Source organism: Engystomops pustulosus, chromosome 11 (assembly GCF_040894005.1).
Source record: "Engystomops pustulosus chromosome 11, aEngPut4.maternal, whole genome shotgun sequence".
Lineage (NCBI taxonomy): Eukaryota > Metazoa > Chordata > Amphibia > Anura > Leptodactylidae > Engystomops > Engystomops pustulosus.
Window position 1 is genome coordinate 5,243,952 of NC_092421.1, and position 21,415 is coordinate 5,265,366.

The 21,415-nt window shown below is 42.0% G+C and overlaps 1 protein-coding gene across 26 annotated transcripts in view; it reads left to right on the plus strand.

Moving 5' to 3' along the window:
- The window catches only part of KCNMA1 (potassium calcium-activated channel subfamily M alpha 1), a 382,597-nt gene that overhangs the window by 238,471 nt on the left and 122,711 nt on the right, over window positions 1-21,415 (plus strand). For 15 of the 26 annotated variants that reach the window (XM_072130535.1, XM_072130534.1, XM_072130537.1 and 12 more), the window contains 8 exons: window positions 622-732; window positions 3,180-3,285; window positions 3,867-3,949; window positions 6,539-6,608; window positions 7,119-7,274; window positions 8,802-8,911; window positions 9,072-9,140; window positions 12,395-12,406. In XM_072130535.1, the coding sequence (XP_071986636.1) occupies window positions 622-732; window positions 3,180-3,285; window positions 3,867-3,949; window positions 6,539-6,608; window positions 7,119-7,274; window positions 8,802-8,911; window positions 9,072-9,140; window positions 12,395-12,406 (717 nt within the window). The remainder of the gene's footprint in view (window positions 1-621; window positions 733-3,179; window positions 3,286-3,866; window positions 3,950-6,538; window positions 6,609-7,118; window positions 7,275-8,801; window positions 8,912-9,071; window positions 9,141-12,394; window positions 12,407-21,415) is intronic. The other 11 variants (XM_072130538.1, XM_072130541.1, XM_072130552.1 and 8 more) reach the window with 1 other exon arrangement.

Below are 21,415 nucleotides of genomic sequence, written 5' to 3' on the forward strand. Positions count from 1 at the left end.
GTAGCCATGTTGTCCCTTAGAAACGAGATGGCTTCCTTGGATACGACCACCTCACATTTTGGCAGTGGTGGTCAGACATGTGCTATTGAGTCCTGCCTGACCACCTGGATTCAGCAATCATTACCACAGGACGGCTGTGAGTTATGCAGTAACTCCCGAACATTTCATATACAAAAACCTTTTGTTTCTTTGTGCAATCCCTCCAGCAGAGGTGGTCGTATCCAAGGACACAATCTTGTTTCTAAGGGACCATATCACTACATTTATGGGAAATTATCTTCACACAGGAACATTTTTTTTTAATGACATCTAATTGAAGAAATGTTTAAATATGGCAGATTAATGACACTGAGTGTGAATGCCAAGACGAGAAAATCCCTTTAACATTTGTGCAATTATCTTTCAGGCACAGTTTGATTGCAGTACACATGGAAGAGCGCATTATAAAATTTTTAATGTATTTTTGCATAAAATCGATTGTTGAATAATGGCTTCTCGTGCCTAACCTGTAACCCTTGATTTCCTAGAAGAAACCTACACACCAGGCGAATCTCAATGGGTTCCCAACTCTCCAAGAGAAACTCCGGATTTTGTTACTTATCTGATACTTTTATATTTCAGGCATATTGTGGTCTGTGGTCACATCACTTTAGAAAGTGTTTCCAACTTTTTAAAGGACTTCCTCCACAAAGATCGAGATGACGTCAACGTGGAAATCGTGTTTTTGCACAAGTGGGTAACGTCTAATGATGTATGAAATGATTGCTATGTACAGTGGTTGGGCCCTGTTTCTACCTTGCCAATAGATTTCTGTCATAATTTTAAAAAACATTTGATCTGCTTACAACAATTTAAAAAAATATATAAAATTACATTGTTAGGCTCCATTGAGACGAACATAACAGAATGTGCGCTCGCCTGGCCAATCACATGTCCGTGCGCTGGATAGCGCTGCCCACCCCTCCTTTCTCTATAGGAAATAGCGCCTCACGATCAAAGACGCGGGGAAATCATAGGGTATGCTCTGTCCTTTCCCTGTGCACAGTGGGGTACGGTGCCAAACAGTGTGTAACTAGAAGCTGATGGGCCCCAGTGCAAAGTCTGTGCCAGGCCCCCGACTATAATGTATGGATTATAGTAATAGTCTTCTCATATGGGAAAGTGACACCATAAGGGCCCCCTAAACCTCTTGGGCCCGGGTGTGACCGCAACCTCTGCACCCCCTAAGGTTACGCCCCTGGTGCCACACGTGTGTGACACCGTACCAGGCCAGGTCGCCATAGTCGTCTATATGGATGTTGACGGACATACACTCCCACACCGACTGTCTGAATGAGGCCTTTCTGCACTTTTTGGGCTAAGGAGACCAGTGGACAGTATGTACATGACATATGCTTATACAATGATGCCATTCACTAGACTCCTGAGCCAAGAATTGTAAGGGAATGATAAATCTGTTTATAAGTCATACTGAATCTATGTGGCAGGATTTTCCACATCATCTATTACAATGTGTGAAACGAGACGGGTCTGTGTGTGACCTGAGGCTGTCATAGCAATTGATTGACGCTCACCGATGACATCATGGGGAGTGGCGCCCCTGCGGAGCTTTGCCAGTGGCGATCGAAGAGCTAACACCCTTAACATGTAATATGCAGCAAACCCTCACCGGCTATAGAGTAAGCTCAGCCAGTGAAGCCTCTCCAAACACCAGGGTTAATTACAGCATTTTTGCTTAGTAAAATTAGGCAATAAATTATTATAAAAATAATAATAATAATTAAGAATTTTGTCGTTTTTCTGATTAAAGTTTTTTTAATAAGTAATAAAACGAAATAAACTTTTACTAAAATATGTTATATGTGCTCAGTAATTCAATAAAATACATACAGCCAATTTATTATATTATATACATCTTACTCCCTGAATTTGTTACAATTAATCTATTAATCACATTGGACCCTGCTTAATACATTTATATACCGTACCCCAGTATTCAATCATTACTACTTAGCCCCAGGCACCCAGCATACTTATAATTACAAAGTGTAACGTTACGACCTATGTAGGTCTTTGTCAAACACCGTTTGCCGCTGGTAGGAGTAAATTGGGAGAGAAGGTAATGTTATGGAGCGTAATGGATCAGTACAGCTCAAAAGCATGTTTGTACAGTCGCATAAATTTTGCAGCGCCCGGGTTAGGGGTGGTCCCAAAGCTATGCTGTCTCCACCTGGCATCGTTAAGGTGTCACCACATGTTGCTGCTCTCCAGAAGGGAGGGTAAGGTGTGGTGAACCCCAATGGGAATTAAGACCATAGAGTCAGACCATAGAGTCAGGGTCTACAATAAACAGTTTCCTTCTTTACTGAAAGAATTCCGGTGCAAATTAATATAAGCAAATCAGGGCTGACTCCTCACAACTTCTCCCTGGCAGAACAAGGGTTCTATATTGTAGAATGTTCTAGCTTTCCATCTCTTTCTTAGAAGCCTGGTACCCTGGTCACAGTATCCCCGTCTGAGCTTCTTCTTCTGATTGCTCATGTAGACTGCCATTCTTCTCCTCCAAGCTCTGTTTTCTAACTGCAAGAGATGTTCCCTAACTGCATACACTTAGGACTGGGATTGTCCTCCTAATATACCTTCAACCAGGGGAGGAGTGGTTACATTTTAGCACAAAAATAATGACAGGGAATTTTTTCATAGACTTGCATTGAGTCCCTATAATATTCAATGGCAGAGTTTCTAAAGTGTAAACAACTTTCCAGACAGCATAAACAACTTTCCAGACAGCACCTGTCATTGTAATCGTCAATCTTCCTGCTTGTCTTGTAAACAAGTCATTTTTTCTTCTGCAAAACAATCTGTAAAAAATTACTGACTTCTAAAAGATCGAAATACACAGTCAGAAATGTCTTTTAGTGTTTGTTAGTCCTTTAAACAAATTTATACAGATACAGTAATAATAAACAGATTGGATATAGCAAATTACTATCGATTAATGCAAGTTAACCCATGATGTAAAATAAAGTAAGAATTGTTGAGTTATCATAAGGGAAATATTCCAATGTTCTCAAATGCCCAAATTTCAATGCTCCTCTTCTTCAGGGCACTACTATTGTAAGAATATTATTCCACTTTGTTATTGTAAATTAAATCATGTTTTTCTTTGTTTTTGGCAGCATTTCTCCGAACTTGGAGCTAGAAGCTCTCTTTAAGAGGCATTTTACTCAGGTAGAATTTTACCAGGGATCTGTCCTGAACCCTCACGATCTTGCAAGAGTTAAGGTAAAAAGAAGGAAATATTTTTTTTTTCTGCCAACAAATCCATAAAAATTTCAGTTAAAAATAACTTTTATTCCCTTATTTAAAAAACATGAAAAATGCCATGACAAAAAAGCTGAAAAAAAGTGACGCGTTTCAGATCTAGACGATCCTTAATCATATAGATCTGAAATGCGTTAGTTTTCTTCTACTTTTTTTGTCATGGCATTTTTCATGTTTTTTAAATAATGGAATAAAAGTTGTTTTTAACTGAAATTTTTATGTATTTGGTTGAGTGCTGGAAAAGCTTCTTCTGCTTTTGTATATGATACACTGCACTACTTTTAATTTACAGTACATAGGACTTACCACTATAAAGTGCATCCATGAGCTTGTGTCATGTGTGCCACATGGAATTGGTGTCCAGAATGCAGCATCAAACAGTACAGGACCAAGGGACCTACCTGAGAGCCAAAGTCCTGACCTTATAATTAGCCTCCACAGTGCATGTGGGGTAGATTTATCACTCCTCGTAAAATGATTTCACTTTTTAGTGTGCCGTTTATTCTTTATTATCTAATAACTTTTATTATTTGCTTTGTCAGATTGAGTCTGCAGATGCCTGCCTAATCCTCGCAAACAAGTACTGTGCTGATCCAGATGCCGAGGATGCATCAAACATAATGAGGTACCATGGCCTGTTATGTGTGTGTGCTAGTGCGCTACTATATAAATATATTGGGGCACGTTTACTAAGGGTCCCAATCGTGTTTTTCTGCCAGGTAGCCTCACAGGCAGTTACAATGAGCAGCGCAGGTCTCCCCCCGCACTTCCTACGGCTGCTAAATTACATAGACAGAGGGAGGAGGGAGAGAGCAGGGGTTAGGTGAGGCAGGTTCTGCTCATTGTAACAGCCTGGGAATCTTCAGCACTGAGGGGCTTTGGTTACGCTCCCAGAGCCTTTCAGGCTCATTATCATAATTATAAATGTTTATTTTAAAAAGAAGGAGGTCACGGATAACTAATATACGAAGATTAGTTTATCATGCTTCATTTTGATGGTAGATTTTCTTTAAAGGGAACCAATCATCACATTCAGGTTCCCCTTGAGCCCTATTAATTAACTGACTCCCTTCTTTTAGCAAATGTTTTTTCCCTCACATCGCCACAAAAACAACTTTTTAATCTTGGCTTGCAAATCAATAGCGAGTGGAGGGGGCATGGTCCCTCCTCATGTCCTATGCCTCTTCTGCAATTAATGTCATGTGACCAAGGTGACGTCATCTCAGGTCCTTTTGCATCCTAAATTTTGCAGACTGTACCCCATGTATGTATCTGATCACATGAAATCACAGCAGAATCCATGGACTTACATTGTTCCCCATTCTACATGAAATTGTACTCCTCTCCATCCTCCATGAAGGCCTGCTGTGATTTCAAGTGATCAGATACATACTTCAGGTACAGTTTGTGAAGCTTAGGATGCAAAAGGACCTGAGATGATGTCATTTGTTTTCAATAATTTTTATTGAAAGTTTTGCTTTAAAACAACCAGTATAACAAAGAGTCCATGGACATAGAAAACAATAAGGCCTATGGAGAGTTCGCTTAAGTTATATCACATTAGCCACATTACTTTCAGTATCTTCAAATTGCGCCAGAAGACGGCAAAATTAAGATTTGTTTTTTGTACAGAAGGTTTTAATTTTTGTAAATGTATGAAAACATTCTAAAACCTGTATAAATTAGTTATCCCCGTGATCGTACTGACCCAAAGAATAAATCAGACCTGTCATTTGGGGCGCACTGTGAAATACGTAAAATCCAAGCCCACAAGAAAATGGTGCGAATGGCATTTGGAATTTTTTTCCCGCTTCCCGGTACATGGCATGGAATATTCAATACCGTCACTATGAAGTGCAATTTGTTATGCAGAAAACAAGCCCTCGCACAGCTCTGTACATGGAAAAATAAAAAATGTACAGATATTTGAAGGCGGGGAGTAACAAATGGAAATGGGTCTCAGCGTTAAGGGGTTAATTGCAGAAGAGGCCTAGGACATGTGGAGGTGCTGCTGGATTCAGCCCGAGGAGATCATTCCCCCCTCGACTCGCTCTAGATATGGGGATAGGAGGGAAACAATTCCAAAGGGAAACAAAGGGAGTCATTTAATTCATAGGGCTTCATGGGAACCTGCCAGTAGCTGTATTTGTGAAAATGTGTTGACAGGTTCCCTTTAAATGGGACCCCGACCTGCCTAACTTCCCATTAATCTCATTAATTTTTACAATTATTAAGACCCTCAGGTTTTGATCATTCATTCATTTGAATGGAGACTCGTGTACGTGTTCTGAGTCCCAATAAATATGAACAGATGTTTTTTTTAATCCAGAAATGACTGCAATTCGGTCCTTGTATGAATTGTATCAGAGCAACTTTAATTTGTCACCCCTTTGGAATTGTATTTCCAATAATTTAACAATTCTGTTTTATCATTCATAAGTGATGTACAGGCGGTTCCCCTACTTAAGGACACCCAAGTTACAGACGCCCCCTAGTTACAGACGGACCCCTCTGCCCCCTGTGACCTCTGGTGACCTCTCTGGATGTTACTATAGTCCCAGGCTGCAATGATCAGCTGTAAGGTGTCTGTAATGAAGCTTTATTGACTCCCATTTTCACTGGGGCAAAAAATTTTTTTGTCTAGAACTACAATTATAAAATATACAGTTTCGACTTACATGCAAATTCAACTTAAAGGAAACCTACCATTTAGAATGGCAGGGGTAAGCTGTAAGTACCGAGCACCAGCTCAGGGTGAGCTCAGGGTGAGCTGGTGCTGGTACTTACTTTCGTTAGTGTTATAAACCGTAGTATCGCGGATTTAACACTTTTTAAACTTTAGAGCAGAAGGGGCTTCGGCGCTGCACGCGGCCGTGCGCGCGCAACATCTCCGCTATTTCCTATGTAGGCGCGCGCACGATCATGCGCACGCAGCGCCGAAGCCTCTTCTGCTCTAAAGTTTAAAAAGTGTTAAAACCGCGATACTACGGTTTATAACACTAACGAAAGTAAGTACCGGCACCAGCTCACCCTGAGCTCACCCTGAGCTGGTGCTCGGTACTTACAGCTTACACCGACCATTCTAACTGGTAGGTTTCCTTTAAGAACAAACCTATGGAACCCGGGGACTGCCTGTACTTGGTTATTCCTAATAGAATGTATCACAAAAATGACAACATAGTAACAACCTTTTGTCTCTCTCATTGTATAACAGAGTCATCTCTATAAAAAACTATCATCCAAAGATACGGATCATCACTCAGATGTTGCAGTATCATAACAAGGTGGGTTATAAGTTATTATTTGCATTGTTATATGGTTTAAAGCTACATTGGACTAGTGGTACACAGCAATGTTTTTCCGGGGAAAGACGCCTGTGACATGGAACTTCTCTGTACTGTCACCTTCTTCATCACTTCCAGAAGGGAAACTTTCTAGAGAGAAATATAGTGACAAATATAATAATAATAGTAATATAGATGACAAATATAATAATAATAGTAATATAGATGACAAATATAATAATAATAATAATAATAATAATATAGTGACAAATATAATAATAATAATAATAATAATAATAATAATATAGTGACAAATATAATAATAATAATAATAATAATATAAATGACAAATATAATAATAATATAGATGGCAAACTTTTAAGTATAAGTGGTGGCAACGTTGTCGTCTTTGGATGGTGCCCACATGCAGTGATGACTTAGAGAAGATGGAGAGGGAAGTTCTGATGTTGTTTTCACATTGTAATAAACCTTAATGTATGGATTTCTTAGGCTCATCTGCTAAACATCCCCAGCTGGAATTGGAAGGAAGGAGATGATGCCATATGTCTGGCTGAGCTGAAGCTGGGTTTCATCGCTCAGAGCTGCCTAGCACAGGGTCTGTCCACCATGCTGGCCAACCTCTTCTCTATGCGTTCTTTTATAAAGGTAAGCTTTCATAATTAGTCTACGTAAGTTCATGTCACCAACATGATGTGGCAACTCACCGTCATTTTGGACATAAAGTTACGGCAAATTGCAATAAGAGGTTAATAATTTATTCGATACTGCCTTACATATTTTACAGTATATACAATAAACTAAACTGAACTGGCAAAAGCAGAAGGATCCCCCTGCCTGTAGAGACCCAGAATCTACATACACCTAGATATGTTCATGTTCATATATAATGTGCCGTAATCACATAATCATATGACTTGTACGTATTTAAATTGGCCATGAAACACATGTCAGAAATGGCCAAAGTTGTCCGCCTGAAGTGCCTTTCGGGTGACAGTTAGGGCCCACAATAATTTTTACAAACAAACTTATCTGAGGTGTATGCCAGACCTAGGCTCATGGACTACAAATAGAACAAGCAAACCTGCAGTAAGTGTAAGAAGAACAACCTATGAAACATGAACAAAGCTAAATTTTCCAAAAGAATGTACTTCCCCTAATCATGTGCATAGCCACATCGCTATATTTGGGATGGCTTTCAAGGTAAATGATCCTGGAAGTCCTGTAGCTCAGGTGAAACTTTGGTCCCTTATTCGGCCAATTGTTGATGGCCCCATTAGAAAGAACCCCAGTAATCAGATATCCTGGACAAGGCCGGATTAAAGGAGGGTCTCCTGGAGCTCGAGCCCCGGGGTCCCCACCACTTTCACTTTTTAAGGGGCCCCCAGCAGTTTCCGACAGTCAGCAACTCAGCTCAGCCCATGGCTGCCTGCATTGCACATAGGGGTCTAGGATCACAGCTGCCATCGCTGGGGGAGATTGACGATGCACTGTTTTGGCGGCAGCCGGTTCGGATTGGACGCCGGTTGTGAGTGATGACGTCACGCTGTTGGCGTCCGATCACTACATGCTGCCGCCAAAACCGTGCATCGGCAATCTCCCTACGCGATGGCAGCTGTGTCTTCAGTGGCCGGTCGGCTGCCCGAAGAGCAAGGAAGAGCCTGCAGCATTGTGGGATCACTGTAAGGGAAGGTGAGGTAAGTATGAAGTTTATTATTTTATGGCCATTTTCTATAGGGGACTGGTGGCTAAATTCTACTGGGGGCTGTATACTACAGGGGTCTGGTGGCTGTATTCTACAGGGGGCTGCACGCTATATACTACAGGAGGCTGGCACGCGATATACTTCCATAAACATTGTTGGAAGGGCCCCCACCAATTTGCGCCCAGGGGCCCCCACCACCCTTAATCCGGCCCTGATCCTGGAGATAGAGGTTGAATATCTTTAATGGAAACAAAACCTGTATAACAGTAAAGCACAAATCACAGCTACAGAAGGTGCCGTAACATTACATACAAGACCCTTATGGCCCTGGAGCCTGATCACAATGGTGAAAATAGTTGTTTTCCAAACTTAAAAGTGAATGGACAACTTAGTAGATGACTTTTACTTCATTGTACTTTATTAGTTAGTATTTTTTTATGTAATAAGTTAACATGATTTGTGTCCGGCAGATTGAAGAGGACACGTGGCAAAAGTACTACTTAGAAGGAGTGGCCAATGAGATGTACACGGAGTACCTCTCCACCGCCTTTATTGGACTTTCCTTCCCTGCGGTTTGTGAGTAAGTACAAACTGCCCCATAGAGGAAAGCTGACAGTCCACAAACTGGTCCACGGAAATAAAAAGTGGAAATAGTCCAAGGGCAATGACAGATATAATCCTATAGAGGTAATGACTAAACATGTTTCCCAAACTCTCTGCTATCTTCTTGGACGTTACAGGTTGTGCTTTGTCAAGCTGAAGTTGCTGATGATAGCCATAGAATACAAATCGGAAAAAGGCGAGAGCAGGTAAGTCCCTTTCCAGATCTCCGCTCTATCTCTTAAAGGGAATCAGACTTTTCTTTTCATCCAACTTTTCTTCATTGTACATGTCAATGCGGGATATTGTTGTTACATGTGAATATCGTAATGCTTGACCGGAGTTTCCTATGTTCAGGATCGTGTAGTCACAAAGTCAGATTTAGCTTTCCTCTTTTTGACCGAGACAATTTCAGTCCACCAGTTAAAGGGCATCTAAAACCAGGATGAAGGATTGCAAACCAAGTACACTGACATACTTGTGTGTGCCCCCTCTGGCAGAAGATGCTCTTCTTGTAGCTTTGCATGCCTTTGTTTCTAAAAATTATGCAGATGAGCCTTCGAGGCTCCAAGCTCCACTGACATATACGGAGTCTGGAGCCCCTGAGGCTCATTTGCATAAATTGTGAACCATTTTTATTGTAAAAACAAGGTCCTAAGAAGCAAAAAGAAAAGCAGAACCTGCCAGAGGGGGCAAACACCAGTATGTCAGTGTACTTGGTTTACAATCCTACATCCTGGTGGTAGATTTCCTTCAATGCCATTCTTCACATAAATAAAGAGGTTGTCCGGGAATAGGAAAACATGGCTACTGTCCCACTGTCACGCTATGGTAATCCCATTCACATTGATTGAGTTGAGATTCAGGAGTGGCACCGATTCCCATCCATGGTTTTCTAATCCTGTAGAAATGAAGCGCTACATAAGATGACAGTGTAATATCTTATTCCCTGAACCATGGAAATTAATATTAATTAAGTTGCAGTCATCAAAGTCCAATTTTTCATAGCTTTGTAATGATCATATATATATATATACTGTATATGTATATTTATATATGTGTATAAAAATATTGTTATATATTAGACTGAATTGTACTAAAGGAATATTGGACAATTTTGGAGATAGTTATGGAATAATATAATCATTGACATTGAGTCTTCTTATTCTTATGGAATCTGGCAAAAGTATAAAGAAGAACTTCCCTTTCATCCTAACATCTGACTGCTTGCAATGGACAACAGATTTTCATTCTTGGCCCCTGAATATGAGATCCTGACGCTAAGTCCTCCTCATGAATGATATGTCACATGATTGTTACCATGTGACATTACTACCCCTGTTGCATTGGGAATCCTCACAGCCGGACCCTTCTTCGCACCCTAAGGCTACATGCACATGAATGTGGACTTTCCACAAGCCGCCACCCCATAGACTGTTGTTTGTGGCCCTCGTGTCATTGGCCCGGACCACAAACATTGGAAGAAATAGAACCTGCTCCATAATCTGTGGCATAGGCTGTTGGCTCACGCACGGGGTCATAGAAACTAGGCCCATGTATGTGAGCCCATAGAAAGACATGATGATGTGCGCAACACAAACACCTTCATGTGCATGGAGCTAACATTGCTCAACCATAGTCACATAAAGCCGATCTACCAGCAACCCCCCCAACTCGCTAATAATTGATTTGCTGTTTTGTTATAACTAACTTGTCCCCTCCCTTATGTTTTGACCCTTTGTTAATTTCTTACCTCTATTTTATGTTGATTACTATTATTCATTTATTTGTCTAGACCTAACACAGCTGTTTATTTCTGCTTTTTCAACACCATGTACTATACTCGCATACCTCTCCACACTCCATCCCTCGGAAGAGTAAAATATAGCGAAACCATCAAGATTTAACCAAGTTTTTGTTAAAATTGCTTTATCTGGCACAAGTTATGCTCCTACACATCCACGGGATAGGGTCTAACTTGCTGATCTGTGGGGGTCACAGGTCGCAAAAACGAGGGGTCAGTCGGAGCCCTCGTCGCTCCGTCAGACTAATGGAGCAGGTGGCCGTGCATGACCCTCCTGTTCCATTAACCTCTGATGGAAATTGCCGCACGCCGCGGTCGCCAGCACTGAGACCCCCACTGATCATTAAGTTATCCCGTGGATAGGGCCTAAGTTTTGTTTGTAGGAAAACCCCTTTAAGAAGCAGTTGAATTGCTGTTTTATGATTTTATTATATACATTTTTACTTTGAAAATGGAAAAACAATCCCCCCCCCCAAAACTCTTCTACATACAAACCCTGTATAGTCAGATCTTCCAATCAAACTGCCTTCACTTTGTCCCCCACTACGCATTTATATGCCCTTGGTTGATTAGCATATGTCCATATAGGATGGACAAAAGAGAGTATGGCGGAGATTTATCATACGCCCGTGCACAAAGCATGATGAAAGCCAGACCAGACCTTGTCTGACGTAGAATTGCACTATGACCAGGGACCTCCCAGGCTTGAACGATTGCCGGCTACAGTGAATGAGCCGTACTCTGCCGCCCTCCGTACCCCCTTCACGCCCCTCTATGCCAACTTGGCATAAAAGGTAAAATAATCCAGTTCACAAGGCATTGCAATTATTTCAGGAGTTCAATTCCAGAAAACTGGGAAAAAACCCTTATAAACCCCCCTCCATGTTTGCAAAATCAGACTATACAGGACTGTAGTCATTTACCATGGAGACTCACATATCTGCTAAGCAGCTGGATAAATACAGGGGGCACCTTTTTTTTTGCTTATTTTGTACTTTAGAGGCATTGGAACAATATACATGCAAATTTTATCCAAAATTCTAATCTTCAGGTTAAAGGGGTTGTCCGAGTTCTTAAAAAAAACTAAGGGAGGCCAGGAGGGCGCTGCTTAAAAAAATAAAGTCCTACTTACCTTCCGGTGCCCTCCGGTATCCAGCGCTGCTGTTACTCCGGTCCGGGCGCCATGTAAACCCGTACCTATTCACAGCATTGTGAATGCGGGCCGGAAGGTTGTCGGGTCCGTCCGGAAGCTGAGTTCAGCGCTGCTCCGGCAGCTATGTTTGTTTACCAGAGCAACAGCAGCGCTGGATACCGGAGGGCACCGGAAGGTAAGTAGGACTTTATTTTTTTAAGCAGCGCCCTCCCGGCCTCCCTTAGTTTTTTTAAGAACTCGGACAACCCCTTTAATGTATTATTTAATGCCCCATACATGAGGGAGATCTGGTGGAGAGGTATGAACCAGTAGTTTCTGCACAAAGGTTTTGTTTATAGTATTTGTGTCTATTTTTTAGTTGTTTGTTTTTAATTAAGTTTTTTTTTTTTTTTTTTAGTTTCTATTATTTGACTTGGGGGGAGGGGGGGTGATGTCTTGGTGTCCACGAATTTCTTATCAAAATATTTGATTGGAAATCTATATTTTTTTTTTCTTGTTGTTTGCAGAAGCAGAAAGCGGTATGGCTTTCAACATTAACTGTGCCTAACCCTCCTTCACCAAACTTCACCCTAACCTCTCCTCCTCACCTCTGGACTCATAATCAGGAGTTCCCTCCGAAGGAAAACATACACAAAATCTCTGGCTGTCTCCTATTTCCTCATCTGTATACAAATACATACATGCATACATATGTATATATATAGATATGCGCGTATATACCAAACATATATATGACTATACATATATATATTTTGGATATATTTTATATGCACCCATGGATGTGAGAGATAATGTGGCCAAAGATGAGTTCTTAAAGTTTGTAGACCAATTCGTTTAGTATTTTGTAATTTTTTGCAAATTCTTTCCTCTGAAATCATCTCTCGGATGCATTCAGTGTATATAGGTGTATACCTATAAAAGTGCATGGATAATGTACCTATATCCCTACACATATGTATGCAAACATTACACATGCACCTGTATTTGTATGTGTCTGTATAGAAATACTGCACGTATATATGTATTGTGCAAAGATACATATGTACATCCATCAAGATAAGACAAATATGACTCAACCAAGTGTTCTCTCCTCTGCTATCAGATCTCCGTGTACCTCTGACCTCTGACCTCCCACTGTCGCTTTAACTTCTTTGCAGGAATCTGGTTAATCCCTTTCACTGCCAGCCGGCTAGATCCATTCTGGCCCCTGGCATCTTTGGGGTTAAAGGCTTCTGTTGTCTGTGAATAATGCAAATGATCATTTTCAGGTCTTTGTTCCCCCCCGGGTGACACTCGATGTTTTTGTGGCGATGTTCTGTCTATGTCTTTGTCGTTGTTTCCGTCTTTCACGCTGCTCCCCATCTCTCCCCAGTGTCTCAGTCTTCAGTCATAAGTTGCCATTTGTTGATCACATTCTGTCCATTGTCACAATATCACAGATGACCCCAAACTTCTTAAAGGGTTTCCAGGATGAAAAATGAAGGGTCTGCTTTCTCCCACCAACCACAATGATACATATCTGTTTGGGCTTTGTCTAGTTTTGCAGCTAGACCCTATTTAAAGGAAACCTACCACCATGGGTCTACCTACAAAGATAGATCCGGGGGTAGGTGCATCTATTGGATGTGAGAATAGCCCTTTTAGGGGCTGATCCTCACGCCCCCTGTATCTTTTTGTAACTTTAATATGCTCATTTTCTTAAGAGGCTACTGGGGCGTGGAGTAGCCAGAGCTTAGGCTATATCTATATCTTCGGCTACGAGGAGGAGCAGAGCACCCTTGTCCGAGAAGCCAGCGAACGCAGGCCCCCGGGTGCACAGCCACTGCTCCGATGCCGGAGCTACTGCGCAGAATTCCGGCTTCTCGGATGAGGGTGCGCAGCTCCTCGTAGCTGTGCACTAAAGATATGGGGGTAGGAGGATCAAAGAGTCTACTGGGGTGTGGAGTAGCCGCGACATGTAGCCTGAGCTCCGCCTACTCCACGCCCCAGTAGCTTCTTTAGATAATTAGCATATTAGCACAATAAAAGTTTGCAAGAGATACAGGGGACGTGAGGATTTGCCCTTAAAAGGTCTATCCTCACGTCCAATAGAGTCACCTACCTCCCGATCTACCTTTATAGGTAGATCTATGGTGGTAGGTTCCCTTTAATGGGGATGAACTACAGCACCAGAAAGAGCCCATAGGGGGAAAGGGGCATTTGTTTTTTACATCCCAGACAACCCCTTTAATCTTCATAATAATCCCCCTCTGAAGTTGTGATTCCACGTGTCATTTGTAGAATCTGAGGTTGTCCTGTTAGTTATGAATGCAGCATATCAAGTTATTAAATATGTTTTGTTCTTTGCAAACAATAACATTTATCTATGGCATAAGGATATATTCAGTTTACATAACCGGTTCATTGATACTTACCTGGCCCTATTGTCCCTCGGTTTGTACTTCTCCATGGTTTTTACCTGAGCAAAGTTACATGTAGTATGAGTCTCAAAGGAAACCTACCACCACGGATCTACCTACAAAGGTAGATCTGGTGGTAGATGGATCTATAGGACGTGAGGATAGACCTTTTAAGGGCAAATCCTCACGTCCCGCAATCTTTTTATAACTTTTATTTCCCTAATATGCAGATTTACTAGAGCGGCTACTGGGGCGGGGAGTAGACGGAGCTGAGGCTACACGGTGCAGATACTCCACACCCTGTAGCCTCTTTGATCCTCCTACTAGATGTCTTTGGCGTGCAGCTCCTCATAGCTACGTGCCCCTGTCCACGAAGCCTGCAGTCTGCACATGCGTAGTATCTCCGGCTTCGGGCAGTGACAGCGCAGACGTGGTCAGATGGCAGGCTTCGCGGATGAGGGCGTGCAGCTATGAGGAGCTGCACATCGAAGACATCTGGTAGGAGGATCAAAGTGGATACTGGGGCGTGGAGTAGCCGCACCGTGTAGCCTCAGCTCCGGCTACTCCAACCCCAGTAGCCGCTTTAGTAAATCTGCATATTAGGGAAATAAAACTTATTAAAAGATTGTGGGGACATGAGGATTAGCACTTAAAAGGTCTATCCTCACGTCCAATAGATCCACCTACCACCCCATCTACCTTTGTAGGTAGATACGTGGTGGTAGGTTTCCTTTAAAGGTGTTTCATGGGCTTAAAACATTGATATCAGATTGCTGGGTTATGACACCAGTGATGAACATTGGATTTGCAGTAGCCTGGTCTGACCACTATACTGAGAATGAAGAGGTTTTCTTCTAAAAGGGGTTGTCCAGCCTTTAAAAAAAAACTTTATTCTGGGCCTGGGCTGTAAAAGCTGAAAAAACGAATACTTATCTTCTCCGGAGCTCCTGTTGTCCCATGACGCCCCCTGTCAGTGCCGTGCCCCCGTCAGACACCTCCATCCGACTACTTCCGTTCACCCGATACAGCATTATATTCAGTGCAGTAACAGATGAGCAGAAGTAGTCGGACAGGAGCACAACCAACAGCAGCACAACGTCATGGGACAACGTGAGTGCCGGAGGAGGGAGGAATACACGTTTTTCTGTTTTTACAGCCACTCCAGGTCAAGTTTATAGTTTTTTAAAGATCGGACAACCCCTTTAAATCATTCTCTGTTTCTCAGCAGATGAGAGCAGCTGATCTGTAGAGGTGCCAGATATTGTGAATAGATTTGTTATCAATAGTTTTAGCTTGGAAAGCTTTGGTTGTATAGACTGCAAAAGAGCATTGTACTCTATAAACACAAACAACAACACTTGGGAGGCGCAGTATATAAAATAGAATACAGTATATATGGATAACAATGCTACCCCAAATACATAAAACTAAAACAATAAAATATACAATACAAAATTATATAACAGATCTAGGTTTATTACACGCAGCGCTCTTGTGGTGTGGTTTAAAATGAACTTCAGTCTTTATGTAAATGAAGTGGAAGGGAACAGAAGTGCTCAGGGGGGCGTGTAAGAGCCCCAGAGACCGCCCCCCCCCAGAGCCTTTCCACTTCATTTACATAAACATTAAAGTAAATTTCAACCAAACTACTGAATCATAGCTGCTAATAAACCTGTATGTCCCCTGCCGGAAGCTACGCAGCAGCATCAGAGGCGAATACAGATTTAAATCAGTGTTAGATTGTCCTTTAAACAAGTCTTTAAAAATGACATGTAGTTTATTGTTTTCCTGTTTGATGCTCAGGTTCTTTTCTCTTCTGTCTATTGGAGCGTTTCCTGATTTCTGCTGTTATTGTCTTAGAGATTTATAAATACACATAAGAAGCTCATTGATGCCATTTCTCAGTCATAAGGTCCACACACAGCGTGAAATAGTATTTATTCTTGGAGATGGTCTTAGCATAAAGTATCATTTCATTAGAATAATTATTTACTAAAATAAGCAGTGACAGATCAGCTTTAAAGGGAATCTGCTATCAAGGTCCATCATGATAAAGCAGGGACTTATAGATCCAGGCACCGGGACTGTGGTTATCTTCTTAGATCTGTTATCCATGAAGTCTGCTCATTAGACTGTCCTAACATCCTAACAACCAACGCGGGGAAGAATAGGACCTTCTCTGTTTTGCAGTTGACTATGGAAACCACAGCCATGTGCATGAGCCCATAGAAATGAATCTGTCCATGTGCTAGATTTGGTCGGTTCGTGATGACCATGTTAGGCTACATTCACATGACGGTGTGCCCGCTATACTGCAGCACGGTGGGCACACGTCAGCCCCCGGAGTAGCGATATATGGCGCACGGCGGTGTATTATGGGGAAAGTTAGGACATGTTCTATCTCTTTCCCGGGTACGGAACGGTATGGTGCCACACTTGTGCTGTACCATATCGCTCCCGTACAGCGCCGTGTGCCCATTGCCCTCTATGGGGGACATATATATATACGACCCCCATACGGGGCCGTGTGAAAGTAGGCTTAGTGTGTGGGAGCCCTTGTATGCAGTCCGTTTTTTTTTTAAACCTAAACCATTAGTTTATTTGCAGATGAAAAAATCCCCCCAAAACTGACCAATGGATTAGTCAGTTCTATAGTCTCACTGTTTTTGGCTGCATTTACACTACTGTATGGGGGTATGTAGGGCTGCAAGCTTGCGGCTGTACATACGCCCCCCAGAGACGCCACTGGCTGCACGGAGCGATATGGTGTTGCACACGTGTGGCACCCTACCGCTCCGTACACGGGAAAAAGATAGGACATGCCGGGCATTTCTAAGGAGAGGGGTCACCCCTCCTCCTCTCCATCACATATGACCGCCTGGCCGTAGGAGGAGTGAATGCAGCTTAAGGACTTAAGGGAATTAAGGACTACCCATTTTGTTAGATGACTCTACCACAAGTTTCTATTCACTACACATGGGCGCATGCACACGGCTGTGGATTCCGCAGACCCATGCATGAACTGACTGCCCCAGAAGCAGAAGATAGAGCAGCTCTTATTCCTGCCCGTCTGTGCGTCCCAGGCTCAGCCGCTGGTGACACACTGGATGCCAACAACGATTGGATAGAATGGCGATTACGACACATATAACTGCATTCATTGTGTGCAGGTAGCCAAAGGAATCGCTGACTATGATGATGGTACAGCCATCTTTTCTCTGGGTGAGGATGATACCCACACATCTAGTGCTGGCAGAATTTATTAGCGCCTTAACGCCTACATAGATACTTAGATGTACGTACTATATCCATCCCTTGGTGTCTATCTACTCCATTGTGATTGCAAGTCCCTAAGACTTGTGTTTGCCATTGCTGTACTGTCCTTTCCACGTGACCAAGTAGTATAATGCATCTACTCTGTGGTGACTGATTCACAAGTTGTAGTAGTGATATATTTGTTCTCCAATATCCAGCAGTTACTTATTTTATACCATAGATAGATATGGAAGGCGCGACCGTAATGAGCAATTACCACGTGTGCCGATGTTCGTACCAGGGTATCTACTGGTTAAAGATAACACCGCACCACTTATAGAGTCCGGGCAAAATCATCCTTTTTATTATACAGAAAATTCTTAAAAATTACTCAATAAAATACAAAAAAATTTTAAAATTTTTTATACATTTTCAATAAATCAAGCATAAACAAAATGATTGTATCAATCATTGTTTTATCTGGTTGTATCAGGTTGTATCAACTAATACCTATATCATGCAAAATTTTGCCACAATAAGGCCCCTTCTACACTTGTGTTTTTCAAGCGCATGTCCTGCGGGTGCTTTTGACGCGCAGAACTTGCATCACACTCTGACCCATTGTAATAAATGGCCTTATTCTGACTTGCATTTTTTTTTCACGCACACACGCAAGTTTTTTTTAACGCGTGTTTAAATCTCACGCTTGAAAAACGCACCATACAAGTCTATGGAGATGCATCAAAAACGCATCGCACTGAGACACAGGCAAGATGTTTTTCACGCATCAATTGCCATAGAAAAGACACAGCTCAGTCCTGAGTCCTTTTCAGCTGCGTTATCTGCACGTGAAAAATGCATTGAAAACGCGCGTGAAAAACTGAGACACTGAAGAAACTCAGACTGAAAACTGATTGCACTCTGATGGAAAATGTCAGTTTTTCACTGTCCAAACCCCGATCGCCCCCTGATCAGACTCTGACGTGATCTTCAACAATAAACTCGCATCACACTCGCAACGCGTGCTGCCCGGATCCCACAACCCGAACGCTGCGAACCGGAACTGAACTGACATGCTGAGTTCCGTTCTGGTTTCTAGCATTCGAGTTCATTGCATCACACTCGCGAGTGTAGAAGGGGCCTAACTGTTGGAGAAGAGATGTTATTATTATTATTGTTGGATAATACAGGAACGCATTGATTTTCAGCTGTCCAACAGGTGTATTCTAAGTAATGAGATGTGTCTGTGGATAATGCAATGTTATCGCCCTTATTAAGACAAGAATTACCGATGCATCGAATAGAAATAGTAGAAAATAATAGTAGCAAAAATAGTAAAAATAGTAGTAGCAGAAAATAGTAGCAAAAATTAGTATATCCAGGACAGTCAGTAAGAACAATGGGGGTCATTTACTAAGGGCCCGATTCGCGTTTTCCCGACGTGTTACCCGAATATTTCCGATTTGCGTCGATTGTACCTGAATTGCCCCGGGATTGTGGCGCATAGGCGCCGGCATGCGCGTGACGGAAATCGGGGGGCGTGGCCGAACGAAAACCCGACGTATTCGGAAAAACCGCCGCATTTAAAAACCGAAAAAGTGTCGCTTGGGGAGCGCTTACCTTCACCTGGTCCGAGGTGGTGCATTCCGGCGCGATGAGATGCTTTTCAGCGCAGCAGCGCCACCTGGTGGACGGCGGAAGAACTACCTTCATAAATCCCGGCCGGACCCGAATCCAGAGCAGAGAACGCGCCGCTGGATCGCGAATGGGCCGGGTAAGTAAATTTGCCCCAATGTGTTTGTATAGTATAGTTTTACTGATATACTAGTCCTGGATACAAACAACTTACTGACTGTCCTGGATATACAAATTTTTGCTACTATTTTCTGCTACTACTATTTTTACTATTTTCTGCTACTACTATTTTCTACTATTTCTATTCGATGCAACGGTAATTCTTGTCTTAATAAGGGCGATAACATTGCATTATCCACAGACACATCTCATTACTTAGGATACACCTGTTGGACTGCTGAAAATCAATGCGTTCCTGTATTATCCAACAATAATAATAATAACATCTCTTCTCCAACAGTTATTGTGGCAAAATTTTTGCATGATATAAGTATTAGTTGATACAACCAACATCATTTTTTTATGATTGTTTTATTGCAAATTTATTGAAATTTATTTAAAAAAAAAAAAATCTTTTTATATTTTTTGTATTTTATTGAGTAATTTTTAAGAATTTACTCAAAGGATGTTCTTGCCATGACTCTATAAGTGGTGCGGTGTTATCTTTATATACCACTATCAAGGGCTTCTCCCAAGACTTTTATTATTATCCCTTGAAAAGAAAGAAGTCCACTTCATGGTTGTTCATGGTGGTTCTGGAAAACATGGACATTATTTTTCTTCTCGGATTCCTTTCTTAAGGTTCACTCTCCAAAAAGCTTCATCTTCTCATTATTAAACCTTTTTCCTGAACTTGAACTGTTTGCCATCAGCTTGATGTTCCCTTGAGCGAGCAATTCCCCTGCCCATCTCCGCGGTTTGTCTTGTCTGTGTGCAGTGTTTTATCAGAATTCATCCGACATCTGTCTGTCCTTTTCCTTTGGGTGTGGTTTGGGATTCTCCACAAGACAGCTTCCTGCAAGTTTGAGAACTGCAGAGAAGTTATTGCAACACAGGGAGTTGCATTATGGCCGGTCTTGCTGTCTTTTTAGATGCTTTTCTTATTTTGTGTCTGCATGATTTGTTTCTGTGGAGTGCCAAGAAAACTGCTGGCTAAAGGAGCCACGGACTGCCTTGTGTTTGGTAAAGCATGGGCAATACAAAAGTGTAATGTTATATATGGTCAGCAATTTATGTTGCATTCTGAAAGTAAGTTTAACATAGGCTCAAAGCTAGAAGAGCGGGATCGCTCCCCACCCCTCCCCCTCCATAGGAGCCAGGCAGCCATGGCTGCAAATCTAGCAAAAGATACTGCGACCAGGTGGGGCACTCCTACTACTTCAATGGCCTACTACTTGCTCAGCCAAGATCCAGCACATGTTGAAACGGGTATAGAAGATAAATGCCTCTGACGGTGGCTTTTCTCACAAGAAAAATGGGTTTACTGACACCATCTGATGTAAAGCCTCCAAACACATACTAAAACTGCCCATTCCTGCCTTGCCTAGTGCTTCAGACAAATTTTCTCTTTCCACTGAAAATTAAATTGTACTGATCAGAGCTGGAACTAGACATTTTGGTGCCCAATGCAGACAAGCAAATTTGTGCAACCCCCACCACCCCCTGCTCCAAAACAGGGCCTATCCTGAGAGGTACAAATGAAACGGATCCCATTCCTAATTAAAAAATCTTAAGAGGATCATCTACAATAAGGCTGTAACTATACTAATAAATATAGCGCAAATAGAAAAATATGTCCCTCCAGTAAAAATAGGTCAAAGTAAATAAAGCTCCTGAAATATAATTATATACCGGCAATGAATGTAGTAAACACATACATAAGTTTCAGCAGGGAATACACCAAACACCTAGATTCTAATGACCAGGCCACACATGTAAATATTTACCAGAAATGAATAAACTGCAAACATAAATATACCTTATATACTCGAGTATAAGCCTAGTTTTTCAGCACAAAAAATGTGCTGAAAACCCCAAACTCGGCTTATACTCGAGTCAAAAAATAAATAAATCTAAACTCACCTTTCCGGCGACCCCTGTATATCTTCTGTGCAATCTGTCCGGCAGGGTCTGGCAGGCTATATACACTGGGGCAGGGTCTGGCAGGCTATATACACTGGGGCAGGGTCTGGCAGGCTATATACACTGGGGCAGGGTCTGGCAGGCTATATACACTGG